Source organism: Cynocephalus volans, chromosome 11 (assembly GCF_027409185.1).
Source record: "Cynocephalus volans isolate mCynVol1 chromosome 11, mCynVol1.pri, whole genome shotgun sequence".
Taxonomy (NCBI): domain Eukaryota; kingdom Metazoa; phylum Chordata; class Mammalia; order Dermoptera; family Cynocephalidae; genus Cynocephalus; species Cynocephalus volans.
This window is the reverse complement of record NC_084470.1, coordinates 55,523,876-55,546,328: the sequence shown is the minus strand read 5'-3', so window position 1 is coordinate 55,546,328 and position 22,453 is coordinate 55,523,876. Positions and strand designations below refer to the sequence as shown.

General features: G+C 40.7%; 1 protein-coding gene across 1 annotated transcript in view; it reads right to left on the bottom strand.

Annotated features, from left to right (window-relative positions):
- Window positions 1-22,453, bottom strand: part of KIF15 (kinesin family member 15) — a 66,264-nt gene that overhangs the window by 23,594 nt on the left and 20,217 nt on the right. The window contains 13 exon segments of the mRNA XM_063113384.1: window positions 6,455-6,560; window positions 6,987-7,094; window positions 7,940-8,137; window positions 9,221-9,362; window positions 11,299-11,440; window positions 15,291-15,468; window positions 16,340-16,549; window positions 16,790-16,866; window positions 17,556-17,679; window positions 21,036-21,060; window positions 21,062-21,156; window positions 21,902-21,929; window positions 21,931-22,025. Of these exon segments, the coding sequence (XP_062969454.1) occupies window positions 6,455-6,560; window positions 6,987-7,094; window positions 7,940-8,137; window positions 9,221-9,362; window positions 11,299-11,440; window positions 15,291-15,468; window positions 16,340-16,549; window positions 16,790-16,866; window positions 17,556-17,679; window positions 21,036-21,060; window positions 21,062-21,156; window positions 21,902-21,929; window positions 21,931-22,025 (1,528 nt within the window).

Sequence of the window (22,453 nt, the reverse complement as noted above, 5' to 3'; positions counted from 1 at the left end):
TGCAAGGCCTTCCGGATCTACACACCATTTGATCCTGAAGCAGCCAAAAATCAGTGAATGACCAATGCAGGCTTTGTGGCCCAGTCTTGTGACGACATCCACCACAAGCTTCAGAAGCTGGAAGGCTTTGCCGGGATGAATGCAACACAGCTCCTAAAAGTAACCAACAAAGTGTTTGTCAACCAAGACCAAGAGACTCAGAAAGAGGCGGATAAACGCCTGAGGCAAAAGGCGGGACTTCTGGCAGCAGCTCTCAACCTGGATCAAAGCTCTGCACTGGAGAAAAGGAAGAATTCCTGCTGGGGAGGACAGATGCCCTTAAAGCCCAATCAATGCACTTTTTGCAGGCAGCTGGGCCACTGGAAAAATGAATGCTGCCAAAGGGGGGAAACGTCCCAATCAACAACCCAAAACAAAGCTCACGCTGAGAAAAAGAAAGGAGCCTGAACCGGCAAGCCAAGAACTCCAGGACCTCATCGGCCTGGCGGGGATAGTCTCAGATTAGGAAAGACTGGGTTCCTTGCCCCTAGGCAAATGATGGTAGGGGGCCAACCCATGACCTTCTTGGTGGACATGGGAGCAGAACATTCAGTAGTTACAAGCCCAGTGGCCCCATTCTCAGGGTGAAAGACTACCATTGTTGGTGCTACAGGGACACAAGTAAATCGGCCATTCTGCAAAGCCTGAACCTGCCACCTCAGGGGTCACAGGGTGATTTGTGAGTCCCTTTATTTGCCTGACTGCCTGGTACCCCTGCTAGGAAGAGACTTACTGAGAAAACTAGGGGCACAAACAACTTTTACACCCAAAGAAGCAGCTCATTTAACCGAGTAATCAGGAAACTCTAATAATGGCTATAACAGTGTCTAGAGAAGAAGAATGGCGCTTGTACACTGAAGCTAAAAAAGGCTCAAACACAAGACCATCGGAACTCTTATGAAACTATTTCTTTAAAGACTTTCCGTCTGTTTGGGACAAATTAGGACCCCTGGGTATGGCAAAAAAACATGCCCCAATAATAATAGAACTGAAAGCAGGGGCCACACCAGTCAGAGTGAAGCAATACCCAGTCCCATGGGAAGCTCAGCTGTGAATTCAGGAGCACATCCACCAGTTGCTAAAAGCAGGCATCTTGGTGGAATGTCAGTCACCCTGGAACACACGCTTGTACCAGTCAAAAAGCCCAACGGAAGGGGGTACCGTCCAGTTCAGGATCTGCGAGCTGTGAACAAGGCGGCTGTTACTCTCCACCACACTGTACCCAATCCCTACACGCTCCTGAGTTTGCTCCCCATGCAGGCCAAATGGTTCACTTGCCTTGATCTCAAGGATGCCTTCTTCTGCCCCCTACTGGCGCCAGTCAGCCACTATTTGCCTTTGAATGGGAAAACCCCCGGACAGGAAGGAAAACTCAATTAACCTGGACCAGGGTGCCTCAAGGGTTCAAAACTCACCTACACTCTTTGGAGAGGTGCTAGCTTCAGACCTCTTTCCAGGGTACAAATTAAATTACTCCTGGCTAGCCCTACACAGGAAAACTGCTGGAAGGTAACGAGGGCCCTCCTAAGTCTGCTTGATGACTTAGGATACCAAGTGTCACGGGAAAAGATACAAATTTGCCAACAGAGAGTTAGGTACTTAGGGTACCACATCTCTGAAGGACACCACTCACTGGGGATAGAAAGGAAACAAGCTGTTTGCACCATATCCTGACCAGACACTAAGAGAAAGGTTCAAGAGTTCCTTGGGGCAGCCAGATTCTGTTGAATCTGGATACCTGGATATTCAGAAAAAGCTAAGCCCCATATGAGGCAATCAAAAGGGCTGAAAAGGAGCCTTTAGTATGGGACCAAAACAGGAACACGCATTCTTGGAAATTAAAACTCTACTAACCCAGGGTCCTGCTCTTGGAATTCTGGATATAACTTGGGACTTTAATCTCTTTGTACACGAGAGGGATCATATGGCCTTGGGGGTTCTCACCCAGACTATAGGGCCTGGGGAGAGATCGGTGGCATGCTTGTCCAAACAACTGGATACCATGGCAGATGGCTGGCCACCCTGCCTACAGGCCCTGGCAGCCACTGTTGCTTTAATCCAGGAAGCAGACAAACTTACTTTGGAACAAAATCTCAAATGTAAAGGTCCCACATGCAGTGACCACCTTGATGAACAGTCAGAGATACAAATGGCTGACTAACTCCAGAATGACTCATTACCAGGGGCTCCTCTGCAAAAACCCCCAGGTGCGACTTGAGACAGTACAGACTCTAAATCCAGCTACGCTCCTGCCTGCCACGCCTGGCCCTCCAAACCACAATTGTGAAGAACTGATAGGTGAAACCTACTCCAGCAGACCTGATTTGACGGACCTGCCTTTGACTAATCCAGAAATGAAACTGTTCACATATGGGAGCAGCTACATCAAGGCGAGACAACAAAAGTCTTGATATGCGGTAACAACTCATAAAAAAATAATAGAGGCAAAGCCCCTGCTCCAGTGTTGGTCAGCACAACGGGCAGAATTATGGGCACTTATTCGGGCACTCAGATTCTCAAAAGGGAAGCGAGTCAACATTTATACTGACTCAAAATATGCCTTTGCAACCCTGCATATCCATGGGGCCCTATATAAAGAAAGAGGCCTGCTAACGGCAGGAGGAAAAACAATCAAAAACAAAGTAGAAATTCTTCAGCTTCTTGAGGCAGTCTGGCAACCTACCTGAGTGGCAGTTATCCACTGTAAAGGCCATCAAAAGGACACTGACAGGATCAGCGAAGGAAACTGACTGGCTGATCAGGCAGCCAGGAAAGCAGCTGCCCAAACATGGATCTTCTAAAAGCCTGGAAGAAACTGCCAAGATCATGCTGGTACTGGAAATGGTACAGCAGATGAAATATACAAAAGAAGAAGATCAATGGGCAGAGAGGGAAGGTGGGATTAAGACTCCTAAAGGATGGTGGTATCTCCCAGACTATCGACGGATGAACCACTGGCTAGTTCTAGAGTATCACAAACTGACACACTGGGGAAAGATGGCTCTAGAGACCACGCTGAGTCGCTACTACTTCATCCCAAAATTAGCCTCTCTCTTTGCCCAGATCAGCTCACGATGACTGACTTGCATCCCAAACAACGCCAAGCGAGGACCTCAGCCAGCTACTGGAGTATGGCCAGTTGGGACCTTGCCCTTCGAGGACTTGGTAATCAACTTTACTGAAGTAAAGCCCTGCAAAGGCTACAAGTACTTGCTGGTGACAATATGCACCTACACTGGATTGAGTGAGGCACTGCCCACAAGGATCGAACAAGCCCAAGAGGTTATAAAGGCCCTCTTAAAAGAGGTGGCTCCAAGATATAGGCTCCCTTTAACTATAGGGTCTGACAATGGACCAGCCTTTGTTGTGGAAGTTGTCCAAGGACTGGCCAAAATGCTGGGAATAAAATGGAAACTTCACACAGCATACAGGCCACAAAGCTCAGGGAAAGTGGAGCACATGAACCGGACCCCGAAGACCACATTAGTTAAGTTTTGCCAGGAAACAGGGCTCCCTTGGATAGATATGCTTCCCTTAGCCCTGTTACGAGTCTAATGCATGACAGGGCCAACAGGATACTCCACCTTCAAGATTATGTATGGAAGAGCACTCCCGCTCATAGCCAGATTACAAGGGGACCCCCAGCAGCTGGGAGAAATGGAACTGACACAATACCTGCAGTCACTGGCTAAAACTCTCAAACAAATAAATAAAACAGTTTTAGAACAGGCCCCTATCCCCTTAAGGAGTTGGGCCCATCAGTTTCAGCCCAGTGACATGGTATGGGTAAAAGACTGGAAAAAGGCTCCGCTAAAGCCTACCTGGGTGGGGCTATACATAATTGTACTAACTACCCCTACTGCAGTTAAAGTTGCAGGGCTGACTGGATCCACCACATGCGAGTGAGACAGGCGGCCTCCCCAGACGGCACCACCTCCTGGTCTGCAAAGGTTGATCCTTCAAACCCACTCAAGGTTTGGTTCCAGAGGTGTTCCCCCAGTGATTGTCATTGCCCTGTTCTGGCCACTCCAGGAGCTGGTTGGTCCACACATGGCCGAAGCCTGAGGAATTTGTATCACAGGACATGATAAGTATTTGCCATCCTTTGCCACTGGGTTTTGTTATACTGCTTGCTTTAGTATTTACTGTATTTCTAGTGTCCACTACCCCAAAAGACTGGAGTAATATAGAAAAGGTTGGCCTAGCACTCCTGTACTTATTAGTCATAGGAAGCCTATTAGGCAGTTTCAGGTGGCAGTGTGTTTCTTAAATCAAACGTCCTCCCTTTTCAGGCAAGGAAGGGTTAAAAATGAATCTCAGCCTACTACTGCTACTGACCTTACCAATCTGGCATTCCAAGGGGCACCTCTCATACTGTACTTATAGAGGTCGACAGGGTGTTCCTCCAACAGAATCATGCTATCAGCCACAAATGCCTCAAACCTGTGGGACACTCGAATGAGATGCTTTTCAGGGCATATATCCCATACAGGTTTTCTTAAACAATAACAAAGAATGTGACCAAATTCGCTATTTCACGTCAAACTATTATTGTTGGCTCCCTTTTTTGCCCCTCCCAAATTGTACACCCAAACTGTCGTTGGCCTAAACCCTTGCTGGAAACAGAAAAAGCTCTGTCAAGGGCCCAACCAGAAACTTTATTGGACCTGCACTCTCCAAGGCTACTCTTAACTGTTGGGAAGGCAAAAATTACGGACATAGACGTGAGGATCCAATCAGCCCAATTAAAGAGGGGCCTAATCAAGTCTCAACCCAGAGGCTTCAGATACTAAGAAACAACTCTAATGTTAGTCACAATAAATCAGACATTGACCAAGTATTAGATGTTGTCCACCACCTCCTAAATATCTCTAATCCTGCTTTGGCTAAGGACTGCTGGCTCTGCCTGCCCAACACACCTCGTCATGTTGCCATCCCAATAAGTGGCTTCAATATCTCAAAGGGAAACTCAAGTCAATTTAACCCAGCACAAGAGCACAGGGTTACAAACATAATCATGACACTCAGGGCTCCATGGTGCATTCAGAACCAAGGAGAGGCCCTAAAGGTGGGCTATTTAACAAAAAAACAGTGTAACAATATCAATAGCATCCCCACTTCTGAACACTCTGAGCCCTGGTGTCGGAAGTACAGAACAGTAATTTCCTCGTGTGTGGAAGTTCTGCCTATCAATATCTCCCTGCAGACTGGGCAGGAGTCTGCACATTAGCTTCCACCATCCCTGAGACAGATACTGTCCCAGGAAAACAATCTCTCACTGTTCCCCTTGGGACATATGTCAGAAAAAAGAGCAATCCCCCTCACTATTCCTTTGCTAATTGGTTTGGGAATAACTGCTGGGATTGGAACAGGGGTTAGAGGGATAGCACACTCTGCAACCTCTTATTATAAAATGACCAAAGATTTCTCTGAAGATATGGAGCAAGTGGCCAACTCCCTGGCAGCATTACAAGGCCAGGCAGACACCTGTCAGAAGTGGTCCTCCAAGATAGGCGAGGATTAGACTGACTTACTGCAGAGAAAGGGGGGCTATGCCTTTTCCTTAATGAAGAATGCTGTTTTTATGCCAACAAGTCAGGAATAGTGAGAAACATGATCCAACAACTAAAAGAGCGCCTGACCAAGAAAAGTCTGGAATTAGAACAATCCTGGTTTTCTTGGGCAAACACATGGAACTGGTTATCCTGGGTTTTGCCATTTGCTGGGCCAGTGATAATGATCTTTCTAGTCCTAGAAACAGCCGCATGCATTCTAAATTGCCTTGTCAGGTTTGTTTCGGATCATTTACAGTCAATCAAATTTTAAATGGTACTGTCACCCCAAGAATACTCTTACATGTTACTAAAAGATAGAGTCTGTAGGTGATGCTCCCTCTGAAATTTAGAAAGAGCATCAAAGGGGGGAAATGATGAGAGAATTAAAAAATTAAAGTTGACTAACTTGCAAAATGCCTCTGTAACTGAATGTGCTTATTTCCCAGGGTTCCCAGAACTCTGCCTAGTTAATAATCAACTGCCTGCAGGCATTTCTGTTTTGTAATCTTGCTAGCCTGCCCTGCTTGCATTTCTAATTTTGCCTGTTCACCTAAGTCACATGGGTGAAAAGAAATTAAAACCAACAGCTGTTTGTCTAAGTTATAAGTTAAACCTAAGTTTATGGCCTATAAAAACCCTGTCAAACTCATGTCCATGGTCCCAGGATTTCAGAACGAGAGTTCACCTGGGTCCCGCGCATAATAAACCTTCTGACTCTCCTTCCTTCCGAGCATCTGGAGCCTTTCTTGCCAAGTTCATTCCACAACAAAAACACAGAACAACATTTATTTAAATAACCAAAAAGATACCAAGTTACGGTATTCCTTCAGGTTACAAAGCTCCTAATAGTTCAAACTTACAGTCATTCTTAGTTTGAGAGTCTCGAAGCTGCTTTTCAAGAATATTCATCTGTGAGAGATGTTCTTGCTGCTGTTTGGTCCCATCAGTTCTTTCTGATGAGAAAAGCTTTGGAAAAGAGATAAATTCACTGGAAAAAAAATACTGGCATATAAAGACACACTCCAAATCATTAACTTGTTTCTATTTTTAAAGTCTAGTTTTAAGGTCTCTTACCAGAAGAAAATTGGCTGTCCCCATAAACTACAGTGAAGATGATCAACAAAGGATCACTTCAATAATGAGGACTGTCACCTTGCATTCTTCTAAACAAACAGCAAGGGATCCATTTGCACTATCAACTAAGTTGGCCAGAATTCAGACTATGGGTCTCTGTCTCATTATCATTATCAGAGCAGTATGCTTAGTAACCAAGTAGAGAATACAACTCAGATAAGCCTTGATTAAAGCTTTGTGAAGTCATTTTCTTCCTGTAATACTCTTACGTTGAGGATTTGTTTCACACATTTTCTGATGCCATGGTTTTGGTCTCACCTCCTGCATTTGGGCAGAATGATGTTCCAGTTTGTCAACATGCTGCTGAAGCTTTAGGTTTTTATGCTCTTCCTCATCCAACTGTACTTGAAGAGCATTCATTTGTTCCTGCAACACAAAAGCTTCATTCATCAAAAATTATTTTAATGAAATTCTCAAACATTCCACCATTTCTTCTGCATTAGAAACAAAAAATAAAACAAAACAAACTCAAAACCTCACATGAATAAAGGAATCAAAGGCCTTTTTGGAGCCAGAAAACTACTTCCAAAGGTTACATACTAATGATTTCTCATGTTTCAAAATTATACTTGTAGTCTGTCAAAATGGATAATTTGAAACACAAAGGAAAAAAGTGATTAAAATTAAAATCCTTGATTAAATCATAAAGCCATCTTGAGACATCTAAGAAGCTTCCTCAGGGCTGCAAGTGGTCACCTCACTACTCAGATCTCCATGGCCAGGATTGGGCAACTTATTGGGAGCTGGGGTGGTCTGGCCCACTCCAAGTTTTACTGGACAGTAGAAAAACTTATTTTAAAAATTACCAAACCACCAAAATTCTGATATAATCAAATCTCACATGTTATTCCAAACACACTAAAAGCTGTCTAAAATATGATCTATAATAAGATTCTTTCAACTCTTTCAACTTTCTTCAGCACTGTATCATATAAAGCAGTTCTTTGAAGCTAGTGGCAAACTAGTCATTTTACAATGAGGGAACCAAAGCCCATGGAGACTCTCTGCAGAATGACTTGCTAAGGACTGCAAAGCAAATTAAAAGAACAAGAGTGAGGTGATTTCCAAGCCAGGGACCTATACACAACCACACTTAAAAAGATATGATTTTAATATTAAGCAGTTTAGACATTGCAAATTATAGGGAGTTAAAATGACAGAGTAAATTTACTTAAATGAATGTGCAACTATTTATTTTTCCTAAACATTACCTGCACTGCTCTAAGCTCTTTAGAAATGGCCTCAAAAGCTTGCTCATTCATCTCAGGTGGAACTGGCTCGCTTGATATATCATTATCTAATCTGCTAGAATTCTGAGTGCATATAGAGCTGAAGCTCCCCATTTCAGGGCTTAATTTTGGTACTGGTAGAGAATGAAGTTGATATGCCTTGGTTGGTGTGGTTATAATCTGCAGGAAAAATGATTATGAAAAACAACATTAGCATACATGAAAAGAACAGTATATATAGTAATTTTGTGAACAAAAAGGATAAAAACATTCTATTCATCAAAAGAAAGAAAAAAAGTATCCTTGAGAAACAGCATAGTAATGCCCAAGTAAAAATAAATCTATCAATTCAATGCAGTCCCAAGCAAAATTCTAATATGATCTTTAAAAATAAAACTCAAGAAATTGATATCTATGTTCATAGAAAGAATGTGCAAGAAGTGACAATTAAAAAGAGAGCAAATTAGGGAGACTTCCCCATCCAATATGAAAATACATAATAAGATTATGGTCTATAAAACTGTGCATTATTCGCATACATATAGTCAAATAGAACATTAGAAAAAAATACAAAGTTCAGAAATAGAATAATTTATGTGTGGAAATTTCAAATTAGTGAGAAAAAATGGGTTATTAAAAAAAAATTAAACCAAAAAGAACCAAAGCTATTTCTCATATCATTCAAAAATAAAACAACACATGCATGAACACCTCAGTGTAAAAGCAAGATTAAAGGCATAAAAGAAGTCACAAAGATCAATAAACTTGGCTACATCAAAATTTAAAAACTTCTGTGTAACAAAAGCATCAAATGCAAAGATAAAAGATAAGCAACATGATGACAAAATATATTGGCAATATATATAACAAACAAAAGATTAATACATAAAAACCCCTACAAATCAGAAGAAACAGATAAATAATCCGTAGAAAAACAGGCCCTTTTTTTACAGAAAAAGATCCTCTCTCTACACTTTATCAATTATCTTATTTACTGTTCTAAAAACCCTGCAATTAAATTACCTTCATCCACAACTCAGAGAAAAGGCAGATGAGGCTCAAAAGTTAGGAAACCCTGGCAGATTAGAATTTGATTCCAAATGCTGTATTCTTTCCTACCCCATCAGAACACTAGGACCTGTGTGACTCTGGTGTTAACTGCCTGTAAGAGATTCTGTCTCTGGAGAAAAACTATGCAGACTCTCTCCATTATTAATAAGACAGCACCGATTTAAGATGGAAGCATTAATTCAGATTACCCACCTTAAGTGTTTCAGAATGAATTTTATTCAGCTGACAAACTCCTTGCCGCTTGCAGGTTTTTGTTGCTTCCAAAAGCTTTTCAAGATTAAGGTTTGCTTTTTGCAAAGACTGAAGCTCTGATTCCAATTCTAGCTGCCTTTTCCTAATAGATATAGTAAAACTGAGTACTTCAGGTGATAAATAATGTCAAACATTTACAGAATATTTTACAGTTTATACTTTACAGTTATTTCTTTAAGTCAGATATTCTGACATTATTACCCTCATTTTCCAGTTGGGTAAAAATATGGCTCAGAGATTGATGTTCAGCTAGTAAATGGTAGAGCTCAAACTCAAAAGCCCAAATAGTCCATGATAATACCATATGTCATTTTTAAAACAAACACTTCTTTATTTTTCAGGATAGGATTAATCTCAGTTATAATACAAATTTAGTTTATCTGTTTTTTTTACACAATGTGCAGCTAATAAAAATATTAACAAACCTACGATTTCTAAAAATCTTGATTTAATTCATAACACCTATGACTTAAATTTGGTAACCAGATAAAGAATTTACTATGCAAGTTCAATAGACATCTCAACAGGAGAGTATTATTTACAACATTTGTATCTTTTAGCTCATTAAACATATTATTAAAAAGCTACAAACAAGCTCTTTGTTTTCATGTCAAAAGAAGTTAGTTGATAGTATCAGAGTTTAATATTTAAAATGCCTCTTCAGCAAATGGTGCTGGGATAACTGGATATCCATATACAGGAGAATGAAACTAGACCCATACCTCTCACCATATGCTAAAATCAACTCAAAATGGATTAAAGAATTAAATATACACCCTAAAACAATAAAACTTCTTAAAGAAAACATAGGAGAAACACTTCAGGAAGTAGGACTGGACACAGACTTCATGAATACGACCCCAAAAGCACGGGCAACCAAAAGAAAAATAAATAAATGGGATTATATCAAACTAAAAAGCTTCTACACAGCAAAGAAACAATTAACAGAGTTAAAAGACAACCAACAGAGTGGGAGAAAATATTTGCAAAATATACTTCTGACAAAGGATTAATATCCAGAATATACAAGGAACTGAAACAACTTTACAACAAAAAAACAAGTAACCCAATTAAAAAATGGGCAAAAGAGCTAAATAGGTATTTCTCAAAGAAAGATATACGAATGGCCAACAGACACATGAAAAAATGCTCAACATCACTCAGCATTCGGGAAATGCAAATCAAAACCACACTGAGATACCATCTCACCCCAGTTAGGATGGCTAATATCCAGAAGACTCTGAATGATAAATGCTGGCGAGGTTGCGGAGAAAAAGGAGCTCTCATACATTGTTGGTGAGACTGCAAAATGGTTCAGCCTCTATGGAAAATGGTATGGAGGTTCCTCAAACAATTGCAGGTAGATCTGCCATATGACCCAGCTATCCTACTGCTGGGAATATACCCAAAGGAATGGAAATCATCAAGTTGAAGGTATACCTGTTCTCCAATGTTCACTGCAGCATTATTTATAATAGCTAAGAGTTGGAACCAGCCCAAATGTCCATCATCAGATGAGAGGATATGGAAAATGTGGTATATCTACACAATGGAATACTACTCTGCTATAAAAAAGAATGAAATACTGCCATTTGCAACAACATGGGGGGAACTTAGAGAAAATGAAACTAAGTGAAACGAGTCAGGCATAGAAAGAGAAATATCACATGTTCTCACTTATTTGTGGAAGCTAAAAATAAATAAATACACAAATAAACTGTGGGGGGAAGAAGACACAACATTACAATTCCTTGAAGTTGATACAGCAAGCAAACAGATATGAGGTTGTTGCGAGGGAAGAGGGAGAGGGAGGAGGGAGAGAGGTTTAGGTAATGTGCTACAATAATCCATCACATTGTATACTGACAAAATAAAATTTAAAAATAAATAAATAAATAAATAAAAACTCTGCCTAAATATGTAAATAAAATAAAATAAAATAAATGCCCAATTATCAATATTAACACTATAGCAAATGCACATTAAAATAGGTGAGCATGCATGTATATATACTTTACCTAGTTAGTTCTTTGAATTCTTCATATTCTTGCTTTGAATTATTCAGCTCTGTCTGAATTTGCAGAAGTTGTGCTTTTAACCTCTCAGTGTTTGCAAATGAACATGGTTCTTTTGGAGCTTTAGCAGAAAATCTTTGCTGAGCTGATAAAAAGGAAACAATCTCAGTTTTTGAAAAACAAAAATGGCTAGTTAGCTCAGTTAGTTAGAGCACAGCCTTGCAACAAACACTAAGAACAAAGGTTCAGATATGCTTAACAAGCAGTTGCCAAAAAAACAAAAAAGCAACAACAAAAAAACACATTTTCTAAGTTCTTTGGTTAGGTATCAATTTTGAGGCACAAGGATGAAATATGAGAAATGGGTTGGAAGGTAAGACCTAAATTACAAGAGTTTATTACTTAGCAGGAGACATGGGATGCCACATAGTATCCCAAATAGGTTTAGAAGTCATGTTTAAGAAGCACAGAGGGCTTCTGGTTGAGGCAGCGGAACAGACAGTCCCCAACATCACTCTCTCCCACAAATCAACCAATTTACATCTATTAAAAAGGAACGACAGCCAAGCTGGGGCTGCTAGAGCTCAGAGGAACAGGAGGAGAGACCTACAGGTTCATGAAAGCAGGAGAAGCCACGATGGATCGCTCCTACCATTTCAAATTCCAGCCAGTTCAGGGCTGGAGCTGGTGAGTGCAGAGAGCAAGAGCTGGCAAAAGCTGCTGCTGTGCCCTTCCTATGAAATTGCTTGGAGGCGGCAGGGGAGAAGAGGGCCTTGGTGGCCCTCAGGCCAGCAAGACCACTAACAGGGTTCCCGTGGACCCACGTAGGAGCAAGGCGCCACAGTAACTGAAAAAAAGAGCCACTCAGAGGTCGGTGAGTTATCGCAAGGGACTAGCACACAGCCCATCCATGGGAAGTGTTTGGAGTGCAGGCAGTGGGGGAGACAGGCCCACCAAGGGAACATTGGGGCACAGCATGGACAGCTCATCTGCCCTCCAATCAGCACAAGTCAACTCTGTGTAGACTGGTCAGGAATATAGAACTGCAGGGGGAGCAGTTTGCTGAAAAGGCTCAGGTCTAGCCCAGAGTTTCTACACAACCCAGCTGTACTGGATCTCATGAGACCGGAAGTACTTACAAAGTCAACCATTAAAATTTGAGCTGTACAAAAAGCCTTCCCCAGGGAATCAGTAGCAAAGAAGCAATTTAGCTCAACTGCAGGGCTCAAGTGCTGGTCCCCACAGGAAGTTCCACCATTTTAGAAGTAAAAGGACAACAAATTAGTTCCAGTGCAGAGTTTAAGTAGTAGAAACAGCAAATAATCCAACAGAGAACTGAAAGAAAAGACAACATACCCACAGACCAGAGACAAACTTTGATATTAACTAGTAAAGGTCTCACTTCACCAAAGAACACCTACAAAACCTAGAAGGACCAGAAGCCCCTGGGCCCCCAAACCAGGAAGTAGGGAGAACCGGGGGCCTCATCCATGCCCCGACACACACAACCAGCCTAGGAACGACCACCAAGCCGCTGCAGAAATTATCCCAGGCCCCTGAGCTGGGAAGGTGGGGGGCCTTGGGCCTTGGCCATGCTCTCCTGACAGCTGCACCTAGTCCAGCGATGACCACTGAGCCACCTCAAGAAATACCCTGGGCTCCCAAGCCAGGGCAGTGGGGGACCAAGGGCCTCAGACACATTCCCCCCAACACCCACACACAGTCAGTGACAACCACCAAGCTACCACAGGAAGTACCTTGATCTCTGAGGCCGGGCAGTGGGGGGGCTGAGGGCTTCAGCCACACCCCTCGACATCTGCATTCAGCCCAGTGATGCCCAAGCCACCACTGGAAGCCCCCTGGTCTCCCCTGCAAGAATGAAGGGGGTACCACAGGCCTCAACCACACTCCCCCTTCCTCCTTCTCCCACCCTACTTCCTTCCCCCTTCCCCTCTCCTCCTCCCACCCAACTGCTCCACAACAACATTGCAGAATGTAAAAACAGATGGAGTCAGGGACCAACCCCTCCTCCTGCAACCAGGCATGCTGCTGCTGCCATGGGGTGTGCCCGAGGTCCTGAGGCATGCAGTTGGCGACTGACCCCTCCTCCCACAACCAGGCAAGGAGCATTCCAAAAACACCACTTCCATGTGAGTAGCTCACCACAGCCACTACAATAGCCACGGCTGCCACAAAAGCAGCTAGATACCACAACCACCGTGCAGATGGCCTGCCAGCCACTCAAGTGCATTGATGGAGAGTCACCAGTGAAGACCAAAGAAAAGAAGAGGATGTCTCTCTCCACAAAGCCCATTCTAGAGTGATAAAAGAAACATCTACTCAATGATAATAGTGGAGGACCTGAACACACACCTCTCTCAGCACCGGACAGATCATCCAGGCAACAAATCAACAAGGTATCCATTACTCTTTCAGAAGGAGAGAAGAAATCTAGGGTTATCAGAGGTGGTGGTGGGTGGGCGGGGGAGGGAAAAGGGGATGGGGAGAGATTGGACAAGGGGCCTAAAGAATAAGTACAATTTGTAATAATATATATGCTAGCAATATTGATTTGATCAACATACGTCAACATTGAACTCCCAAAATGGGTATAATCAATTATGATTCGAGAATAAAAGAAAGAAAAAAAAAAAAAAAAGAAGCACAGAGGTCACAGTATGGAGAGGCATAGTTAAGGCAACAACTTTCCCATTGGGAGAAAGTGCAAACAATGACTGAAGGGCAACATGCCTAATGCTGGATGAAGAAGCATCTACAGCTGAATCTTGCAGGAGTTAGTACTAGCAGCTAATGTTAACAATCAGTGAGTTATGTAGAAAAGGAAACAAACAGCAAGGGCAGCAAGTTGAAAGAACTTGGTATAATCTACCAGATAGAAAATATTAATTTTTAGGGATTGCTTAGAAGGCTGAGTTAAGAGAGTTCACTGAGTTTCAGCACAGAAAAATATTATGTAAATGTAGTTTATAATATAATGGATGCTTGGAAAGTGGTGCGGTTCAGAAATTGTCATCAATGTTTTTCAAAGGTAATAGTAAGTCAAGGTACTACTAAAGCCAAAATGGCCAACAAAATACACAGCATTTCTATATAAGAAATATAGTTTAAATAAAACAGAAAACCTGATCTTAATTATGCACCTAAAACCTTAGTCTTTCCATAACCCAAAAACTGTGAATTTTATACTTTTATTCAGTCATAACAGAATGGAAGAAGGCTTAAAAAAGGAAAATTTAAAAAGCAGAGACAAAAAGTCTTCTTTATGAATGCAGAATAAAAAGATTAGAACTTTCTCAATTTCAGCCTAAAAAGAAACAAAAGGCGAAGACTGAATATGATAAAAGACCATGAAAATACTAACTCCAGGAATGCGGCAAACACAGACTTTGTTACCAAATCCCAGGGCATTAACACCAACAGCTGCCAAGCCTGTAGGTTAGATTTAGTACTAACTAAACCACTTTTCACAAAGTAAAAGCAAAATTATGGAAATAAGTGTAACAGAGTGCACACATTGGTAACCACAACATCAGGACAACAGTGTGCTGGGTGGATCATGAGTCTGACTCCTCTGACATTTCTTACACTGTACAGACCTTAACCAACTTAATAAATATTTCAACTCTATATTTATTCATGTTTAATTCGTTAAGCACTTTTCATTTCAAATACTTTAAACAGAAAAATTCCATTTAATAAAAATTAAAAGTAATATCTGAATAAATCTTTTTATCAACAAAACGGAGAAATGTAGTGGGTATTTCCTTGCTATAACTATTAGCCTACATAATTTACTACTCTATGATTTTTGAGAAGAAAAGATTGGTAAATGCCTTTTTATAATATAAAATTAAAAGTATGTGCATTAAGAAACTAGCACAGTAAGTCTGGAGGCTAAAATGAAGACCCTAACTACAAGACACTACAATTCCTCTTTAAAACAGCAAGACATGTGTACAATAATCATTTCTTACTTTTGTCAATTTTCTCTGTGCCAGATATTTCAGAGAAAGCTTTTTCTAGTGTTGCAATGGTCTGGGCATCCATTTCTTGGGCTCTCTTCACAGGCTCTAACAATCTCAGTCTTCTATTCTCTTCCCTGAGGGAATGATTTTCCATAGCATACTTTGCAACTCTGGGGTGGTGCTCTATCTGTGATGTAGAAAAATTACACGAGTTATATTTTTACAAACATTTCCTCAGTGAACTTGTCTCTCTAAAAAGCCATTAGAAAACTTTAGGAATAAGCATGCACTAGTGGTGGTACCCTGCTGCAACTACTGTGGAAAGCAACTTGGCACTTGTGATCAGATTGAAAATATGCATATACTACAATTCTATTATTCAAAGATGGGGTCTATACCCCTTGAAATTTTCTCCCAGGCATCTAAGGAGATAGGCTCAAGGGTATACACAGGAGCAGATCCTCTTGCAAAGGAGACTGGTTAAATCAACACGCTGAAAAGAATAAGGAAACTCTCTCTCAACCAAGATTGAATTGCCTTCCATGATACATTAACTGAAAAAGACAAGGTGCAGAACAGTGTACAAAAGAAATACAAGTAAAAATACCCATCTATATTAGTTTTAATACTTGTATGCATTAGAAACTCTGGAAAGATACACAAAAAACTAATAGATTTTGTTGTTTTTTTTTTTTTAAATGATGTGCCTCTATTACCTATCTATCCTCCCTAGGGAAAAGGAAAGACAATGAGAAAATTTTAAAAGGCTCAATTTTGAAGAGACTACTGACTTAGACAACTGCAGCTGCCCACTGGGATGAAATTCTGCTCGGCCTGCTGGGATTGAGTGCTATGTAGTAACATCACTACCTCTTCCCTTTTCCCTTCAGGTTTAACTATTTTGGTAACGGAGAGAAAAGGATTTATGCAACCATACTGTCAGCAGACTTCATTTAAAATAATTTCCATTGCATTAAGGAACAAGTACTAGGTGACAAATTTATATTTGCTTTGAACTTCTTTTAGTTTTAGAAATACTACAGATGCCATGCACTTACTTGTTGTCGCAGAGTTTGAATCTCATCCCTTAATTCTGAGAGTAAACGATCCTGCTCCTCAGGCAGAAAACTTCCCCGGGATTCCCTATGGAGCTTCTCTAGGCGTATTATTTGATCCTCTCGAAATTTCACAATCATTTTATTAGATTGAATAAATTTTTCCTTTTTGAGGGTGAGGTCTTCTAATTGGGTGACTTTTTCTGCCAGAGACTTAAGAAATTTGTAATTTGATAAAACATGAAAAATAATTCAGTGTCCCTAAATTTTCATAAACCCACCAACAAATACTAACTTCAAATTTAATCTTAAAGGCAAAATTAGATTTTTTACCACTTTCCTTTACTTTCTTTATTGACCTAGTGCTATTATTTCACTCAGTAAGGCAATAAAAACCACACAGTGAAAGCCTAAAATATCTTGAATCCTCTTCATACTAATTCAGTTTCCTACCTTCTTTTCTTGTTCAGATTTCTTAAAGAATAACATTGCCTCCTGAAAATACTTCATGTAATTAGTCTTCTCTGTATCTGTAATTGATCCAATAAGAAAGAAAGGGAAAGGGAAAAAAATATTTCTCAAATTTCAAAACCAAGAGATGAGCTAAAACAGACAGCCTTTGATTGACTGCTCTCACCTCATCTAAAGAAACAGACTGTCATCACCAGATTACAGATTCCAAATTAACCCATTCCACATATTAGCTGTTCTTCGAATAAAAGTAAGTTTCTCTTTATTTTGTTAACAAATACAGATTATATATGGTATGACAGAATTAGAAGTGGACCTAAAAAAATTGGGGGTGTCCCAGGGCGCTGTGCATCTTGAGATCTAATTCACCCTCTGAAGAAAAAAGTCTCTCATATGCTATTTAGTAATCCCATATAGATTACATCTGCTATGACAGAACTTTGGAAGTGGATCTAAATGATATTTATCATTCTCTCTTTTTAGCACTTACTAGCGATGAATTATTCAAAATTATTTTGATTCCCCCTTCCCACCATATCTCACAGAACTCAGTGCCTATGGTATCTGTATCTGATTACAAAGTATTGTTTCTATACAGGTGAAATAAACAGAAAGAGGTAAACAAACAGAAAGAGATATTTGTGGCAAAATTTGGGTAGCCTTATTACTGTGCCTATCATCTGGGGGTTTTTATACTAATATTCACACATGGTCTTCTCCAAGATAAAGGACATTGCACTCATTCTACCTCTAGTCAGAAAGCTTTCTGGTATTATCTGCCCTGAAGTAATCTGGGCCAGTTGTTCTTTGAGTCTCTTCACTTCATCTTGGAGCTGGCTCACACATCCTTGGGTGTCTTCATTTACCACTGCCTGTTCAAGAATTTTTAAGAAACATTAAAAAAAATGCTTTTTGAGTTGTATAGTCCTGTGTTTACCTTTGTTTGGGATGATTTAGAGTGATAAACATCAAACAAAACTGCACTTCCACCTCACAGTCAAAGGCCACCAGAAGCACAGTGTGCTGGCGTGGAGAGGAAGCTTCCTTTTCCTGTGCCTTCATAACTAGAGTCAGAAACAGCACCAGCCAGGCTCTTTTCTCCCTCTCCACTCCTCCCCTAGTGTCCCCACTTTCCTCCCGGCACTGCTGACTAGCCCTGGGCTCTGTTAGGCTGGGTCCCCCTTAGGATCTGGGTGTGTTCACCTAACATTTCCTTCCCCCTGAGAAGGACAGCTCCCCCACCCTCCCAATAGAGAAGAGCAAACACCTCATTTCCCCTCTGTCCCAGCTCCCTATGGTGAAGGAGCCTAATCTACAAGGGCCTGATGACTTGCAAGGCCAGCCTGAGCTCCATTAGCTTGGCAGAAACAACCCTCTCAAGAGGAATCAAACCCTTTATTTTTTAACCAACTTCCTGAAAGGAAGAGTTGATTTGACAGCTCCATTTCTGTTTTTTCTGTTCTGTATTGTTTTGTTTTTTAAACAGTATCTTCATTTTTGTGTATGATGGAGTTGGGGGGTTCCCTCAGGTAGGGAACTCTGTCAAATTCAATAAGACTGTTTTATTAGAATGGGTTTACTTGGCTATATTTCTAAAGAAGTACTTGAGGTCTTCTGTTTGTTCTTGCCAAAAACAAAGAAAATTCATTAAAAAAAAGGACAACTTATAAAAGGTTAAAAAAGGACCACAAACAAATGTACTACTGTGGTATGGATGTCAATAGTGGGGGAGGTTGTACATCGGTAGGGACAGGGAGTATATGGGATCCCTCTGTATTTTCTGTTCAATTTTGCTGTGACCCTAAATCTGCTATAAAAAATAAAGTTTATTAATTAAAAAAAAATAAAATTTAAAAAAGGCCCACAACAAAAAAAAAAATAAATAATAAATAAATAAATAAAAATTTTTTAAAAGTCTCACAAAACCTAAAGGGTGATAAGTTCAACAGGTGAGTACTAACAAGGCCAAAGGGACCCAGTTGTGAAATACCCAAAATTCCAGTGAGGAAATAACACCCTCTGACAGCCCCAAGGTCCCTGTGTTCTTGTCTTAGCTCAGCCTGCTCATTGGGAAAGCTTTAAATAGCTCATCCTTAAACAAGTTCCATATACTTTAGCACCTTCCACTGATGGTGCAGGAGGGAACTTACCATTGACAAGACTAGTATAAGGCTCCTGGTTTTGTTGTTTTGTGTATTAAGAAGTCATTTGCAGTTGCTTCTGATTCTTATGGCCAACCTCATTACAAGGCGCTACTATATGTGTCTGACATCATTGTCACATTGGTGACATCATAATTCTAATTATCACTGCAGTTCTACACTCTCCAAAGACTTCTAGTAAGTCTCAGACTTAAGGTCAGGAAGCTATCATGATTTTTCCTCCTTATATTACTAATACCCCACTGAGGGTCATAATTCAAGGAAATAAAATAAAATGACTAGAACTATATACTCTTCTGATTTACCCACAGGAAGGGGCAATATTAGTCTCTTCACTCAAACCATGATCAGGGAGTCTACTTGGGGGGTAAGAATGACTGATTTCTCTTTGAAAGAGAGAGAAAATTAGTCTACCAATTTATGGCACTACAGTTCTTTTGTATGGAACCAAAGGGGTGTCTGCAAAGTAAGTGGAAGACTCCTAGGTCTTTTAACAGTCTACACTAGGGGTTGGCAAACTGCTGCCAATGGGCCAAATATAGTCCACTGCCTGTTTTTGTAAATCATGTTACACTGGAGCACAACCACACCCATTTGTTTACAAATTGTCTCTGGCTGCTTTCTCACTACAAAGGCAAAGCTGAGTAGTTGGGACAAAGACTGTGTGGTCCAAAAAACAAAAATATTTTCCAGCTGGCTCTTTATAAGAAAAGCGTTCTGACCTCTGGTGCACACCAATATCAAAGAAGTTTCGTGTATATAAAGCAAAATAGGAAACCCTTAGATATAATATTGTGAAATATACATTTGGTCTTTGTCCCTGGCACACAAATCCTAAAATACTTGGAATCCCCAAAGTGTTAAGTGTCTTTTTGTATGCTAATGTGTTGCCTGATGGCTGGCAGCCCCCCCCCCCCCCCCCCGCCCCCGTAGGTAGCTTCAAGATGGGAGCTGGTCACCTGAAAGACCAAGACAAGATAGAGGGTTGGGACTTTTCAACCCCATCCTCCAACCTTCAGCAAGAGGAGAGGGGCTGAAGGTTAAGTTGATCACCACTGGCCAATGATTTAATCAATTATGCCTACATAATGAAGCTTCCACAAAAATCCAAAAGAAATAGGGGGTTCTTCAGGACAGCGGAACAAGTGGAGGTTCCTAGAGGGTGGTATGCCTGGAAAGAGCATGGAAGTTCTGTGCCCCTTCCCTCATACCTCGCCCTATTCATCTCTTAATCTGTATCTTTTGTACTATCCTTTGTAACAAACCAGCAAATGTAAGTAAAGTATTTCCCTGAGTTCCGTGAGCAGCTCTAGCAAATTAATCAAACCTGAGGAGGGGGTTGTGGGAACCCCCACTTATAGCCAGATTTATAGGTCAGAAGCACGGACAAAACAACGTGGGGCTTGTGATTGGCACTGGAAGTGGGAGGGCAGTCTTGTGGGACTAAGACCTCAACCTGTGGGATCTGACCCTTTGTCCAGGCAGATAATGTCAGAATTGAATTGCATAAAGGACACCCTGTTGGTGTCCACGGCAGAAATGACTGATTGGTTGCTGGTAGGAAGAAATCCCCACACACTTCTTGGTGACCAGAGGTCACAGAAGTCATTGTTGAGTGACAGAATAGGAAAAATACTTTGGTTTTCCCCCTCTATCCTCAGACTGGAATTGTAGACAACGTGAAAGACAGTTTGTCAATGTTATCAAATTACTTTCATAGCATACCCTCCACCACCATACACATGAACATAAACACAGCTCTGTTAGCATGGTTTAGGAAAATAAATTTAGTCTCCAACCCAATAACAAATGAAAAACTTTGCTTTCTCTGAAGAAAAAACTAGCCAAACAATAACAACCATGAGACCTAACCTAGGTCTCAAATTACATGTCTGATATAGAAGGCTAGAAAGATGAAACAGAAATCTTGCATATAGTTAAGATAAGCTTTTACAGAAAAACAAAGTTAATGGTAATATTAGGGTGGTCACAAAAATGGCATGTTGCAAGCTTGAGTATTTTTCTAATTTACTTAATAAGTAAATGAAGTATATGCAAGTATTTACCTTGTTTTTAATCAGCTTGGCTCTGAGCAAAATTAAGTGTTGATAGGGTTTCCCCACAACATCTGGATCCAGGATGAACATTTCTAATTATGGCTGTTTTGGCATTACCTCCAAGGGAATCCTATTTAATGATATGAATAGTACACATTTTCAGGTAAGAAATCACAAGATCTTTTTGGGGGCGGCAGTGGGGGTAGCTGGTCAGTATGGAGATCCAAACCCTTGATCTTGCATAAGATTTTTTTTTCTGTTTCATAGTTTTTATTCACTAGTTGTTTTTCTGCTGTATTAGTTTGATATCAGCTTTAAAAAGGAACATGAGACAGAACTCTGAGCAAAACATTGGGCTGCGACTTATGATGCTCAAACTCCTTTAATATGTAGCAACTCACTAAGAAGAAAGGAACAAACTTGGCCATTCCCTGGCTTTCTCTCACTCAGTTAAACTCACGGCTCTTGCTCTCTGGGTAATGAGGATAATAATATCCATTTCTGCCTGCTTTCTAAACCTTAATTTAGTTGTTTAGCTTTGACCCTCAATTCTGACTTCTGACTGGTCTTTGGTCTTGGATTCATTGACTTGACACTTGGACTTTCCAAGGACTTGGATTTAGACTAATGCCTCTGGCTCTTTTCAGGGCTGGTACACCTTCTCTACCATCTCACTTGGCTCATTTGTCCTTTTGTAGTAAAAGTAGAAAAGGGTCTACAGCCGCCATCCTCTTGGCAAGCCGGTCACAACCACAGATCATTTTTAAGCAAAAAAAAAAATGTATAGTATTGCCACCAAGGCTGAGAGAATACCCCAGTGTCATTCTTAGTGAGCATAACCAAAAAGAGCCCAGGAACCCAATGATCTACCTTACCCGTAGAAAGAAGGTAAGTTTGGAGTCTGTAGCAAACATGTCTCTGTTTTCCATTACCCACATCAACAAGTGCGGTGATTTCTTGGCTCAGGCAGCTCAATGATCGGTTTATGTTACCTGCTTCCTAAGGCGTTCGGGAAAAAAGCAAAAATTTAGATGTACTGATTACTTTCTGGTGTTTTGAATTAAAATATATGTAGCGGAGTGACAATTCTGGATGGAAAGTCGAGTCATGGACAATATTAGTTATGAACAACTAACTTTACAACAACAACAATAAAAAATGTGCTCAACTATTCCCTAACCTTTTTCCATTTGATGTACACTGTAATTTTAGTATTCGAAGACAAACACATAAATTGTGCAAAGAAAAAATACTAAGGACACCTCATGATTTTAATAGTTTAAAATTCACCTGCAGCAAGAGATAAAGACCAGAAAAAAATATAGAAAAAAAAGTTGGACTAGTTCATTAATAGGCACATCTTTGAACCCTTTCCCATTAAAATGTTTAAGGGTGTGGTAACTAATAACCCACCTCCAAAACCTCTG